Genomic DNA, 15,519 nt, shown 5'->3' with positions numbered 1-15,519 from the left:
TCATCAGAGGGTAAATCCAGGGGAATAGGATAGAGCAATTCATGTGAAATACCATAAAATACTAAATTGTTGCAACCACATTAAAATTTAATAAATAATAATATTTAAAAGAGGAGAGTAACACCCACAAGTAATTCATTACATTTAAAAAACAGTGACATTAAAATAAATAAAATTAAGAATGAGAAGAAATCAATTCATTCACCAATTTTAAATCACAAATATTTTAATATTACTCAAAATATTTTGCACGCGAACTGCAGTTTTTTTTTTTTAAACTTTTAAATCGATGGTCATATGACTGTACCAGTGTGAGAGCTATCAATAACGATTTGTAAAAAAGAATGGGGTACCCCTTTTTGTGGACAAAATTTTCTACTAGAATACTGAAGTGCATAATAATAACTCCATTTAAAGGTCACACAAGAAATAAAATAATATAAAGAACTAGAAGGGAAGGTGAAACATCCCAACCAAGAAATTCAAAATACCATGAATGACAGAAGGCGAAGTCGGAAACAAGAAAAATTTACAAATTCGCAACATGTCTAAACACAATATATTCACACCAAAAATAATAAATTTCACCAAATCACATCACAAATTAAACCAAAGAAATATCGTAGACATCACATTCCTTAAATCACCTCAACTATGTTACTTAATAAGAGGTACAATTAACCACAGTCATCAATCAAAGACTTGACCTCTACACCACACAAGCGTCTGACCCACAACGCTTCCCGAAAGACAATGAACTCACAAAGGTGACGCAATGCATATCTTATCAATACCCATCATCTTGACACAACAATGACATAACCATTGAAAGATGATGCAACAACAACAATAGCAAGAATAAAAGTTATGAGAAACAGAATAAAACCATAGCAGAAAGAATGTAAAGCTCCAAAAGGATGATAATAGCAACTTCAATATTCTATAAAAAATAAATGAGTTAGCTACCAAGAAAACCTATTAAAAATAATTTAAAAAATTAAAGTAGAACACATCTGATAAAGACAAATTTAAATTTTAAATGATAATAATATTCTATGAGACCTTAGCCGCTCAGAAAAGTCTTTGGATATAATACTAGAAACTAACACTTAATTACGGAGACCACAGATTTGATATTGCTTTAAAGCCATCAAAGTACATACTGAATATCACCCTGGAATTCAGGGTAGAACACTTTTGAACTATTTCAAATATTATTTCAACTGATGAACTCAAAATTTGAGTAATTTTCACTCAATACCACAGGAATTATCAACGCATCGCCTTTGCACTGTATAGCCAATAATTCAGTCGGACATGTTTAAACTCGTGGGAACTCCTTGCGCCAACACAGTCATGGTAGGCGAGATACCTTCACCGATGTATGAAGTTTACAAAAATTACCGACGAAGAGGTCCATAAATAATCTTTTCAGGAACATTTTATAAAATAATATTACAACACAGTTAGGTTACAGAAAGAATTTTAATTACACTGTACCAGTACTACTCAGCCACTTTAAGAGTAAATTAAAACAACCAAATAACTTATCACCGAAGGTTCTAATAAGAAAAAGCCTCCACAGCTACTTCAGTCCCTTAACTAGGGTGGAAAATAATCATTTCATTTAGCCATAATGGCTAAACAGAGCGTCGCTCCAAATACAGCCATTTTGGAGATGACCAGCTGCAATCTCGCAGTTCACAGAGTAGGTCCCCAAGACAATGCACATCGAAAATTGACTATCGCACAGCGGAGTCAAGGAATAAAAGCCATAGGAATTACTCCACGTCATCCAATCAAGATATTAGATGCACCACAATTAATAAATTACAGCCAATTGCTGTCTAGCAGTTCACGGTGCATTGTTGAATGATACACTTTAAATACCACACACACTAAAAGTCATAGATGGCAGCTGTTACAAAAATCCCCTTTAAATTATACCACCACTAAATTCATGCCATCCTAAGGGTAAGGGAACCAAGGCTGCAAACAGATATTCCAACAAGACCAAAATCGGTACTGATATTGAAAAATGCATAAGTAATCTTAATAATATTAGGCTAACTGATGATTCACCGCTCTGTAACTCTAAGAAAATAACTGCAATGAATGGAATCATTCCTTCCCACTATACTCCAACATTTCAGGTCTAATTTCATCTATTCCTGCTGCTTTATTACAATGGACTTTATTTACCATCCTTTCCACTTCCTAAGAGTAATTTCACAAACATCATTGTCCTCTTGACACAGGAGTTGAGAAACAATAGGTATTACTAGTAATATATGGCACATGGATGTTGCAGAAAAAAGACTATGTTCTATGACTGAGAAAATTATTTGTGAGAGTCAATTTGAAGAGCAAGATGCTGTACTGCAAGAATGGGCTAAAGATGGTATTGCTGAAGAGAGATATTATGAAGGGGCTAGAGGCAAAATATACATTCTACATCATCGGCGTGTATTTAATGACAGTGCAACTATGCAAATGAGACCCATATTCGCTGTATCCAGTAAAAGAAAGAGGGAGTTGTCACTGAATGACTGTATGTACAAAGGTCCGAAATTAATCAAAATTTTTCTCTCTCAGGTTTAGACAGATGTCAACAGGTGTGATCTCGGATATAAGAAAGGTGTTCCTACAAGTGTCAGTAAAGAAGGTTGATCGACTTCTCTGGTAGGATTATCATACTCATATGAGCTCCAAGGATTTCCATCGTTGCCAAGTGGATGGGAAAGTAGCATGCTTTTTTTAGGCACAGAAGACTCGGTCTCTCCAGTACTGGGGATGCTAGGTCTTTTCACTAAAAATTGCAAAATTCATAATGAACCTGTAAAAAGAGTAAAGGTTTCTCTATCTTTGTCTTTGTCCCCATTGGTTTCCCCTGTCCTGTGACTGATGCCAAAGATTCTGTTGCAAGAGAGTTTGAAGAGGAGAATTAGTTGCGACAACAGACTTCTTCATAAAATGGAATAAACAATTACCTCAATTAGCTTGTACCACTATTCTGAGTCAATTTACCTTGGCTGACTGTAAGGAAATCTTAAAACTTCTTACATACTGTGATGCCAGTAAATATGCTTATGCTCCAGTTATATTGTTGAGAAGAAAGCATCACGATGAAATCAGTCTGCAGATAATATTCACAAAAGGGAGGATAGCACCATTTAAGAGAACTATAACACCATGACTAGAATTACTTTTCTGCTGTACTGGTATTTGAATGTTAACGACTGTAAGAGACAATCTCAGGCCCATTGATGTGCAATCCTATTTTGGACACTGCATTGATATAGATAAAGAAGAGTGTCTTTGTAGGAAACAGAGTGAAGGAAATATTGACTTTCTCCCACAGAGCAGAGTTGCGGCATTTACAAAGAAGAATGAATCCAGCTGATTTGCCTTCACGAGGTTGTAACATGCATGAGATTTAAAAGAATCCAAGTGGTGGGAAGGCTCTGTTTTGGTGAAGATGGGAGATGAAAAGTGGCCTTGTTTTGAAGGTGCCATGCAAGAAGAGGGAGTCGATCGTGAAAGAGATAAGGTAAATGTGACTTATGCTGCCCTCTGTGCCTGATGTTGAAGATATCGCGCTGATCACCGGGAGCTGGCAAGTTACTTCAACAGATCTACTCATCTTCAACTCCGGCACGATTATGCATCTTCGTATGTGATTATGTTACGACTTTGTGCCTGACAGTGTTTAAAAGCTAACTCATTTAACTGTTCTCCGCTATTCATAAACATTATAAGACTTTGCCTAACACTGCGTGTGCCATTCTGCCACTCAGAAAATTACGCACCGTTTCTTTTAAGTGACTTACATTTTACTTCTTCTGAATTTTACAGTGTCTACCCCTGTTCATTTTTATATCACCTCTTCTACTGATCCGGAGTGTACTTGATCTTTTATTTTATTTTCCTATGCATTGTTTCATGTTTTAATCGGCTGATGATGACCTGGACGAAGGTCGAAACTGGTACCACTTCTACTTATTATTAAATAAGAATGAAATCACTGCATTTCTTATTCTTTTGTATTGAATAGTTTGAACCTCTTTATCAATTATTTCAATTTAACTGTAATACTTTTCAATAAGAAACAATGAAATTTTTAACTTTAAATACACGCACTCTTTACTTGCGAATTTAGAGCAGGAACTCACAACAAGGTGAATAAAAACCACCAGTCGGTAGCAGTCACTCACAGCAGCCCTGTGACCTTGAGAACAAACTCCAGTCGCTTTAGTTGCAGAGTGGGCACTCCAGAATTCTGGTGAATAAAGATAAAGCAGGTACTCTTTCCAGTAAGCATCTATTCATGTTTCCTTGAGCGAATTCAGTAGGTGACTCCAAATGATAGTGTCAAGTTCAACAGCACAGCAGAGTTCTTGGTGGTGGTTAATCGGAAAAGGAAAATTATATAAATTTCACAGAAAATCATCTCAACTTGATTACAAAGTGTTATATAGGTCCAGTAAGGAGCATGCTGAATGGTTAGCGGAGCATTTCCTTGGGAACTCCAAAGAAACAAGAGGTGGTGCACTAACAAACTAAGACAAAATGAAAATCCTTGTTGCGTTATATTCGTGACCCTGGATTACAGAGTGGAGTTGGTGGAGTCATCTTGGAGCACTCTGTCAAAAACATTTTCGCAGGTTTTGACATGAATACAAATGAAAGCAGATTATTGGATAAAATTCCAACAAATGTTGCTTGGATGCAGGAAGCAAAAGTTAAGAGACAAGAATGTTTTAACTTCCCTTATGCTGTCGGAGCTGTAGACTGTACTCATGTACAAATTCAGAAGCCACATGTTCATGGGAATTACTGCATTTACTGAAAAGACGTCCCTAGCATTAATGTACAGGCCACTTGGAACTGAAAGGAAGAGTTCAACCACGGCCTGGCTCTGTCCATGACTCCCGAATCTGGAGGAATTCCGATGTCTTCAGAGTTATGATGCCTCTGTTGAAAGTCGAAGAGATGTCAACTCCTGCAGATCTGGCTCCTCAAAAAATAAATTCAATTGTCAATATACCATTTTCATCATAATTAGCTTTTGTTATTTACATTATACCATTGTCCTCAATTTATTAATGTCTTCATTTTCAGGCTATATTTTCCTACCTTTCAGACGGCCGATGGTAGGATTATTCTCCCCCTGCATTAAATTCATCAGCCACTTATCCCATTATTATAACAATATGGGTTTGTTTCCAATATGCTTTAATTCTATTTTATATTCCAGTCTTGTGTTCATGTTCTGTGAATTTTTACCAACAGTTGTTGGACCGAAATATTTACAGTAAATTTAGCAAGAAGTTCACACTGAACTGCATTTATTGCACTTATTTTCTTGTCTTTCTTATCCGGTAACTGCATTTATTGCACTTGATTCCCTGTGCTTCTTATCAGGTAAATGCAGGGTTCCCAAGCGTCCCAGATTTTACGGGACAGTCTCATATTCATTCTAAATATCCCACGCCCCGAACGGTTATTATCCGAGACGGTTGTTGTCTCGTATTTTCAAGCATTTTGTAACTCGAGAGAAATGAGTGCGTTTTCACATCTCTGGAATAATATTTCCTTCAAAATTCTCTCTTTTCTTTTTTCTGTCTGATGTTTTCATTGCAAAGCAAACTTACTCTGGTATATTTGTTCGCAAAGACCGAAGAAACTCTTTGGTTCACTGCTTACAATTTTGGCGAGTTTTGGGATGGCCAGCGTGGTGGATATAATGGGTAAGAATGAACAACTGCCGTCACGGCCGCATGCACCGTGCTCTTTCCATTTGCAATATTTTTGACTCTAGCAAAAGAGATATACTTCTATGATGTTAGTGCCCTTATTTGTAAGTTAAACATACAGAATGTGATTTTTTTACAATTGGCTTAACATCACACCAACACAGATCGATCTTATGACATCAATGCGAGAGGAAAGACCTAGGACTGGGAAGGAAGTGGCTGAGGCCTTAATTACGGTACAGCCCCAGCATTTGCCTAGTATGAAAATGGGACACAGCCGAAAACCATATTCAGGGCTGCCAACAGTGGGGCTCAAACCCACTATCTCCCAGATCCAAACTCACAGCTGCGTGCCCCTAAACGGATGCCTAACTCACCCGGTAGAAGATGTAGATAAAGTATATGAGGGGTATTCAGTTATAAGACCCTATTTATCAGTGATACAAGCAGATAGTAATTTGCCTGTAAGTGAAAAGTGGATATAAATATCCCAAAGTGTAGGGGCATATGAAGTAACAAACTTTGTGAAAATGGTTTCTTTTTGTTTGAACATACTTGCCTCAAATTCTTTGGTCGGGAGGGTTATTTTCACCTATGAATGCAAAATGTTCGGATGTGAGAAACAGATGTTCTGTGTAAATTTTTTTCAGTTTCATGCAAAGACTATTTATTACAATCTGTCCAAAAATATGCTGAATGACATAGTATCGGCACGGAAATAAAATGTTAGTTTCAGTATGTGTAATATTATTTATTAATAAACAGCCCTGTGATGGCATTTCACTTCTGTAAAATTAGAAGTTCACTAGTTGTCGATTATGTCACGCACTGATATCCTTGAAAACACACCTGTCCCTTAATTTATTTGCAAGAATCTGGCAATCTGGGTAATGTGACTTTGAAAACAGAATCTATGTTCCTTTAAAATGGAGATAAAAGCGGATGGGAATTCCACATTGTCTTCTGCCATGGTGAGCACTGAACTATCCGGAAGTCATTGAAGTGTTATCTACATGGCACGTGCCCGACCTTGATCAGTGAGACTGAGTGGCTGCTCCAGACACTCGAGTTTACGCTGTGCTTCCGCTCTATATTATTATTCACCGCAAATGCAGAGAGGAAGCTCATCGGCAGGGAGACACTCAGACACTCAGCGAGCACACGCTCACTCGCTTAGACTCATTTTTATTCACACCACCCTATACCATGTTGGGAAAAGAGCTGGTCAACAATTTTGTCCTTAACTGCTTTTTAAATTCAGTATAAGGTTACTTTTCACTTAACTATCTCATTATTCACATGAGCCCTGTAAATTCCTCACCCCAACAGGGAATAAGAATAGCACTCTTCTAGATTTATCTATCTGTGCAATCTCAAAAGCAAAGGTGTAGGAAGCCTTAAGAGTATTGGGACAGTTATGTCTTATCCTGAAGCATTTCAGTTATAGTTATTATAATTCTGCTAATTTCAAAGTTCCGACAAGTTGGGACTCCATCTTATCGATGAATAGAAGTCATACTGCTACCTGGATGAGTAACACTCAGGCCGCTGGATTGGACTCAGTAATGAGAATGACCTGGTGGTGTTTACATATCCTTGTAGGCTGCATCACTTTTTTGTTGTGGGGACATATTTAAGGCATTCTTTAAGTACCACTACTGGGTATTTACAATTGCAAGGACACTAATTTTACGAACTCCCCCAACTGCTCCATCTAGGAGTGCCGTCAGCATTGCTAGTATGCTGTCACCATCCTAAGCAAGGCATACATTGTTCAAGTAGAGGAGTATAAATAATCATAATCCCTCTTCCATAACTCTCTCACAGCTTTGATCTTCAGTGGCTTCCATGATGTTTGATGTTCTGGTTGTTTCTCATGAATACAATTCATAAAAACTCAACAGAATAGTTCATAGTAAGGTTAATGTAGCTCTGACCTTAGAGACGGCTGCACAAACTTTAAAATCAGTAGTAAACAATTTCATAAATAAATTATTGATACCAATCAAAAAGCAGAATATAAATTAAGTAGAAGCAGATGGAACACAGCATGAGAAATTGTACAAAAACAACTAAAATCTTGAAAACATCACAATAAAAATTTCCCTCCATGATCACACAGGCCCTTTATATAATGAATTGGAAAATATAATTATCAAAGTTGACCATCAATGTTATGACATCTATTCGATCAGGAGAAAAGATGAGTAAAAATCAATAATTAGCAAACTCCCCATACACATATTAATATAAATCTGTTGGTGAAAACGCGAATAATATAAAAAAATCAATACTGCAATAATGAACTTGATCCTCTCATGATGGTAGGCAAAAAGGACCTGACCAGTCACAATCAGTTATTTCTTCATGACAGCAACCTAAATGTCACTATAGTAGTTTCACCAAATGAAGAAAAAGTACACAGCACTGACAGGATCCCTAATCAACTCTAGGATTCAGGTACTGATATCGCAAACTCACTGGGAATCTTACTGGGACCTTGCAGGTAAGATGAAGGTGCTCGTTACCTGCAGAATAGGACCTGCTCACTTAATTTACACTGAATATTATCAGTGTCATATAGCCAACCATTAAACAATCCATGGATGAAAACAAAAAATATAAGGTTCCAATGTCAACAACTATCCACAACTTCCAATAACAATGAATGACATCCAGCACCCCAGCACCACTCATCTGATGGCCACTGACAGCCACAACATACAGCACACCACCAGACTAACACCTAGATATGTCATGCTATGAAAGTAGAACAAAATGAAACATCTGACAAGGTACATTTTCAAAGTTGGTGAGTTTCTGCCTCTTGTTAGGCACTAAACATTATTCCAGGTAAAACACTTTGTAACTAATAGCTCTGAAATGTTTTAAATATCACTTAAATTCTGATCACTATTAAGTAATCAGAAATGATACTTACAAAGGATGTACTTGCTGTGCCTTCAAGCCAAACAGGTTCCTCCTTGATCTCTATTTCCTTGCCCATTTCACACTGCAACAGAAGTCATTATATGAAAATGAGCCAAAAATTACTTCCACTGACATTTTACTGAAAGAAAGGTACTGGAAGTATATATTTATATTATCATCATTAGGGTCATAGTTTACTGACCAATGAAGTAGCAGGCAGCTCTCCAATATTATCAATATTTATATCACAGTCATGTAGCCTCTAGTCTTCCATGCAAATCAAATCACAGGTACAAGGCTTTGATTTCAAACACCCCACATGCACTGGCTGAGATTCACTTTTAGCAGTACATATTTTTGAAAATCAAGAATTCACTTCTCCTTTAGCAGGTTAGCAATCCCTATTTGCTAACACTGCGGGACCACACAGTTGGTTGGCCACTGCTAAGCAGTGTCTTGGAGGGGCATGCCAATCCAACTGATGAACCCAAGTGGCATGTCTGGGCGAAACTCTCCAAATGTACATGGCCTAACCACCCAAAAGCTGGTTCTATTCCCGAGATTTTAAATTCTCCCCAACTCAATTGTGACTGGCATAAGGAAATATTTCTTTATATTGAAAACTCCCCATCTCTATTGTTAATGGCAACTGGCAAGTGAGTTAGCCATTATGGTAAAAACCCCTGAACTCTATTCTGAATGGTGGTAGGAAATGTGGCCTGCCATTATCATCAAAACTCTGCAACACCCACCTTACATTGGAAACAGTTCCTCCATGTTTTGTTTCTCACATAGCGCAAAGGGACAAATAATTTAATATAACCTTACTCACTGTGTGTACAGTAATTTACACAGAAATCCATATAAAATGTAGAATACTGTAGTGAAGCATGGGTACATTAGCTAGTTTGTAATATTTCTTCACGGAATGCTTGGGATTATGAAACCACATGTGTAATTGTATGCCACATGCAATTTTTTGGAGCTACTTAATTCCACTTTTTGTCATTAATATCACTGTTTCCTTCCTTTATTTTTTTATTTAATGTTTAATGTATAACTTGTATTATTATCAAAGCAATATTTTATTAACCAGACATCAGAGAGTGCTGATACAATCCCTAAATTCTTGATTTTGTTGCAGTGAACAATTAGTTTGCACCCCTGTCTCTCCTTCTAGGTATTCCAAGTTTCTTATCTTCTGCATCACTCCGCGACTGTTGGCATGTTGCTGATGATTCGTTACTTCTGTTTGTAGTGTGTTGTTGTATCCTTGCAGTTCAGTCAGATTTTCCCTCACCTTGCAGTTTGTTACATTAGTATTTCCGGAATTGTTGAATAATGTAAATATATTGACTATATTTGAAAATATTGAAGTATGGTTGTTGAGAATGCACAGAAACTGTTACAATGGATAGATCAAGTGGAAAATTAGATGAACAGGAAGGAAGAAGCAGGTGATGATATAGATTATGTAATTGACATTTGCTGTTATAATGTTGAACATATTAAACAAAATTTTCTGGAATTGAAACTGAACATGTTGTTACAAATTCTGACCAAGTGGTACAAAACAGACCCTATACACAGGGAAAGATGGAGTAACCACATAAGAAGTATACTTCAGAAACACGACACATAATACTACAATAATAATTAAACTTATGTTTTAATGGTTCACCTTTTCAATACCATATTATGCAATGTTTATATTACATTTAAACCTTGTTTGGAACTAGTTGCGGCCTTGGCTGCCATCATCAGCCATAATATAAAACAGTACAAATACATCTAATAACTAAAACAAATGCACAAAGAGAAATAACATTAAAAGGTAATGAAAGGATGAACTATGTGCAAAACACATAAAATATGAAATTAAAATAAGACTCTAAATTCCTTGGATGCATTGCATCACATTAAAATTTTAGCACTTTTAGTTAAAATATCTTGAAAAGTGCTAATAGAGATTGTCAAAAATGGCACACGAAGATATGATTAATAGGTGGTAGTTCATAGAATGCAGTTGGTGGAAATTCACTATTCAATGCAGCATCCATGAAGTTGACCTAAATAAATGATAGTCAAAATTAATGAACTAAAAGGAAAGAGAGTGCAAATTAAATGGCATAAGTTATACGAGTCTTACAGTACAGCATGTGGTGTGTTGCCTACTGTGTGCCTCAGTAATGGGGAGGAGTAAAGATAGGATCATGAGACTCAAAGGAAACACAGAAAAGGAAAGAGTGGGCCATGGTGAGAGGAGAGGGCTGGGAAAGGAAGGGACGGGGAAAGGAAAGGGGTTTATGGCTGGGCCGAAGGATGTGGGAAAACAGGTGGCTGCTGAGGGAAGGTGCTGTGAATACAATAACTTAAATTATGAATTTTAGGCTTGATGTTTCTAAAAATATGAATTAGAAGGCCGAGCAGGATATTTTGCTTTTCAGAAATGTCATTAAGGATATAATTTGGGTTAAAATATTGATCTATGTGTATGAAGCAGCTTTCTTTAATGTTAAGGAGGGGTCTTTTTTTCATGACTGAGAATTTCCATACCTTGTTTTTAGTCTGTGACTTTGTGATTACAGTTGTGCATATGATGATCCATAGCCAAAAATCTATTGTATTTAAGGGCATGAACGTATTCTGAGTATCAGTCTAGCTTGAGCGGTCGAGGAGAGAGGTCGTGTAGAGTAGTGCGTGCGGTGAATATGGTTGGCATCGAGCAATACCGGGCCGCTATTGGCAAATGGCAGGTGAAACGGAAGAAGGAGAACAAGAATGGATTGGTGATAAGTAAGGATGGATTAAAAATGAGTGAAACGGTGCTGGTAGTGGCAGTGGTAGCGGTGCTACTGGTTATTGGGGGGGTGGAATTAAACCCAGGCCCAAATACCAGGGGAAAATATAACACAGAGGATTTCGCCGCACTCAGGGTGGTTGTGAGTGAAGTCATGCAGGAGAAATGCCAGTGGGAGAAAGTGCAGGAAATAAAGGACATGATGGAGGAGCAGAGAAAGGAGATAGGCAACATGAAGAAATGGCTGGAAACGAGGACGGAGGAATCAAGCAGAAGAGTAGATAATAATGAGAAATAAATCGAGTTATTGAGAGGGCAAGTGAAATATTTGAAAGAGGAGATGATGAGGATGAAGAAAGAAGGGGAGGAGTACAAGCAGGAGAGATGGAAGAAAGCCATATTTATATATGGAGTTGAGGAAGATGTGAGGGAGGACAAGGTGGAACTGATAGGCAAGGTGATCGAAGTTATACGTGATACATACATACATACATACATACATACATACATTATCATTATAGACTGTTATGCCTTTCAGCGTTCAGTCTGCAAGCCTCTGAGAATTTACTAAACGTCGCCACAATCCTCGATTTGCAACTAGTGTTGTGGCCTCATTTAGTTCTATGCCTCTTATCTTTAAATCGTTAGAACCGAGTCTAACCATCGTCGTCTTGGTCTCCCTCTACTTCTCTTACCCTCCATAACAGAGTCCATTATTCTCCTAGGTAACCTATCCTCCTCCATTCGCCTCACATGACCCCACCACCGAAGCCGGTTTATGCGTACAGCTTCATTCATCGAGTTCATTCCTAAATTAGCCTTTATCTCCTCGTTCCGAGTACCCTCCTGCCATTGTTCCCACCTGTTTGTACCAACAATCATTCTTGCTACTTTCATGTCTGTTACTTCTAACTTATGAATAAGATATCCTGAGTCCACCCAGCTTTCGCTCCCGTAAAGTTAGTCTGAAAACAGACCGATGTAAAGATAGTTTTGTCTGGGAGCTGACTTCCTTCTTACAGAATACTGCTGATCGCAACTGCGAGCTCACTGCATTAGCTTTACTACACCTTGATTCAATCTCACTTACTATATTACCATCCTGGGAGAACACACAACCCAAATACTTGAAATTATCGACCTGTTCTAGCTTTGTATCACCAATCTGACATTCAATTCTGTTGAATTTCTTACCTACTGACATCAATTTAGTCTTCGAGAGGCTAATTTTCATACCATACTCATTGCACCTATTTTCAAGTTCCAAGATATTAGACTGCTGGCTTTCGGCACAGTCTGCCATTAAGACCAAGTCGTCAGCATAGGCCAAACTGCTTACTACATTTCCACCTAACTGAATCCCTCCCTGCCATTTTATACCTTTCAGCAGATGATCCATGTAAACTACGAACAGCAAAGGTGAAAGATTACAGCCTTGTCTAACTCCTGTAAGTACCCTGAACCATGAACTCATTCTACCATCAATTCTCACTGAAGCCCAATTGTCAACATAAATGCCTGTGATTGATTTTAATAATCTACCTTTAATTCCATAGTCCCCCAGTATGGCAAACATCTTTTCCCTCGGTACCCTGTCATATGCTTTCTCTAGATCTACGAAACATAAACACAACTTCCTATTCCTCTCATAGCATTTTTCAATTACCTGGCGCATACTGAAAATCTGATCCTGACAACCTCTCTGTGGTCTGAAACCACACTGGTTTTCATCCAACTTCCTCTCAACCACTGATCGCACCCTCCCTTCCAAGATGCCAGTGAATACTTTGCCTGGTATACTAATCAATGAGATATCTCGATAGTTGTTGCAATCCTTCCTGTTCCCTTGCTTATAGATAGGTGCAATTACTGCTTTTGTCCAATCTGAAGGTACCTTACCAACACTCCACGCTAATTTTACTACTCTATGAAGCCATTGCATACCTGTCTTCCCACTATACTTCACAATTTCAGGTCTAATTTCATCTATTCCTGCTGCCTTATGACAATGGAGTTTATTTACTATCCTTTCCACTTCTTCAAGCATAATTTCACCAACATAATTTTCCTCCTCCCCATGAGCTTTGCCGTTTGCAACACCACCATGATGATTTCCTTTTACATTGAGAAGATGTTCAAAATCTTCCCTCCACCTCTCCAGTGATTCCCTGGGATCTATTATGAGTTCACCTGAATTACTCAAAACACTGTTAATTTCCTTTTTCCCTCCCTTCCTAAGATTCTTTATTACTGTCCAGAAAGGTTTCCCTGCTGCTTGACCTAGCCTTTCCAGGTTATTACCAAAATCTTCCCATGACTTCTTTTTGGATTCAACAACTATTTGTTTCGCTCGGTTTCTTTCATCTATGTACAAATCCCTGTCTGCCTCGGCCCTTGTTTGGAGCCATTTCTGATAAGCCTTCTTTTTACGTTTATAGGCTGCTCTCACTTCATCATTCCACCAAGATGTTCGCCTTTTCCCACCTTTACACACAGTTGTTCCTAGGCATTCCCTTGCTGTTTCTACTACAGCATCCCTGTATGCCACCCATTCACTTTCTATATCCTGAACCTGCCTACTGTCTACTGTTCGAAACTTCTCACTAATCATATCCATGTACTTCTGTCTAATTTCCTCGTCCTGGAGATTTTCTACCCTTATTCGTTTGCAGACAGATGTCACTTTCTCTACCCTAGGCCTAGAGATACTTAGTTCACTACAGATCAGATAGTGGTCTGTATCATCGAAAAATCCGCGAAAAATTCGTACATTCCTAACAGATTTCCTGAATTCGAAGTCTGTTAAGATATAGTCTATTATGGATCTGGTGCCCCTAGCCTCCCATGTGTAGCGGTGAATAGCCTTATGCTTGAAGAATGTATTCATAACAGCTAAACCCATACTAGCACAGAAGTCCAGCAAACACTTCCCATTCCCATTAGCTTCCATATCTTCCCCACATTTACCAATCACCCTTTCGTATCCTTCAGTTCTATTCCCAACTCTCGCATTGAAATCGCCCATGAGCACTATTCTATCCTTGCTGTTGACCCTGACCACGATGTCACTCAATGCTTCATAAAACTTGTCAACTTCATCCTCATCTGCACCCTCACATGGTGAATACACGGACACAATTCTTGTAATAAATCCTCCTACTGACAAATCTACCCACATCATTCGCTCATTTACGTGCCTAACGGAAACTATGTTGCGTGCAATGGTATTCCTGATAAAGAGCCCTACCCCGGACTCTGCCCTTCCCTTTCTAACACCCGTCAAGTACACTTTATAATATCCTATCTCTTCCTCGTTATCTCCCCTTACCCGAATATCACTTACTCCTAGCACATCCAGATGCATCCTCTTTGCTGACTCAGCCAGTTCTACCTTCTTTCTTCCATAAGCCCCATTAATATTGATAGCTCCCCATCGAATTCCATTTCATTCGCCAAGTTGTTTCCAAGGAGTCCCTCGCCTGTCAAATGGGAGTGGGACTCCATTACTCCCATAGGTCCGAGGCTTGCTTAAAGTGTTCTGAGCTCGGTTAATTCATGAAGCAGGATGCTGCCCTACTTGCACATAGTCCAAGTGAGGATCTCTCCTCTAACGGGTTATGGACCACCGGTGAATTGTATAGTCCTAGCCGCCTGAGCACAAGGAGGGCCAGGACTCAGAATACGTCCGAGATGCCCACTCCCATTCCATAGCAATTGGTATCCCGACTCTCAGGACCACTTACTAGGCCACTCAGCCGTTGCCCATGGTTCACGAACTAGGACGTGACTACAGTAACCCACAAACATGAACCACTTATACGTGATACAATGAAGATAAATTTCAGTAGTGTTGACATAGGCGATGTAGAGAGAATTGGTAAAACTAAAGGTCAGAGGCCAATTAGGGTAAAATTTTTATCTACCCTAATGGCAGAAATTGTGGTAGGTAACAGTAAGAATTTACAGGGTCAGAAAACAAGGGTGAAAAGAGACATGGGAAGAGAAGGAAGTGAAAATATGAGGATCTTGAAT

At 38.4% G+C, this 15,519-nt stretch overlaps 1 protein-coding gene across 1 annotated transcript in view; it reads right to left on the bottom strand.

Moving 5' to 3' along the window:
- Window positions 1–15,519, bottom strand: part of LOC136884840 (uncharacterized) — a 120,870-nt gene that overhangs the window by 65,194 nt on the left and 40,157 nt on the right. Inside the window, exon 3 of the mRNA XM_068230149.1 lies at window positions 8,698–8,769. Within this exon, the coding sequence (XP_068086250.1) occupies window positions 8,698–8,769 (72 nt within the window). The remainder of the gene's footprint in view (window positions 1–8,697; window positions 8,770–15,519) is intronic.

Source organism: Anabrus simplex, chromosome 13 (assembly GCF_040414725.1).
Source record: "Anabrus simplex isolate iqAnaSimp1 chromosome 13, ASM4041472v1, whole genome shotgun sequence".
In the NCBI taxonomy this organism is placed as follows: domain Eukaryota; kingdom Metazoa; phylum Arthropoda; class Insecta; order Orthoptera; family Tettigoniidae; genus Anabrus; species Anabrus simplex.
This window is presented reverse-complemented; position numbering and strand designations above follow the sequence as displayed.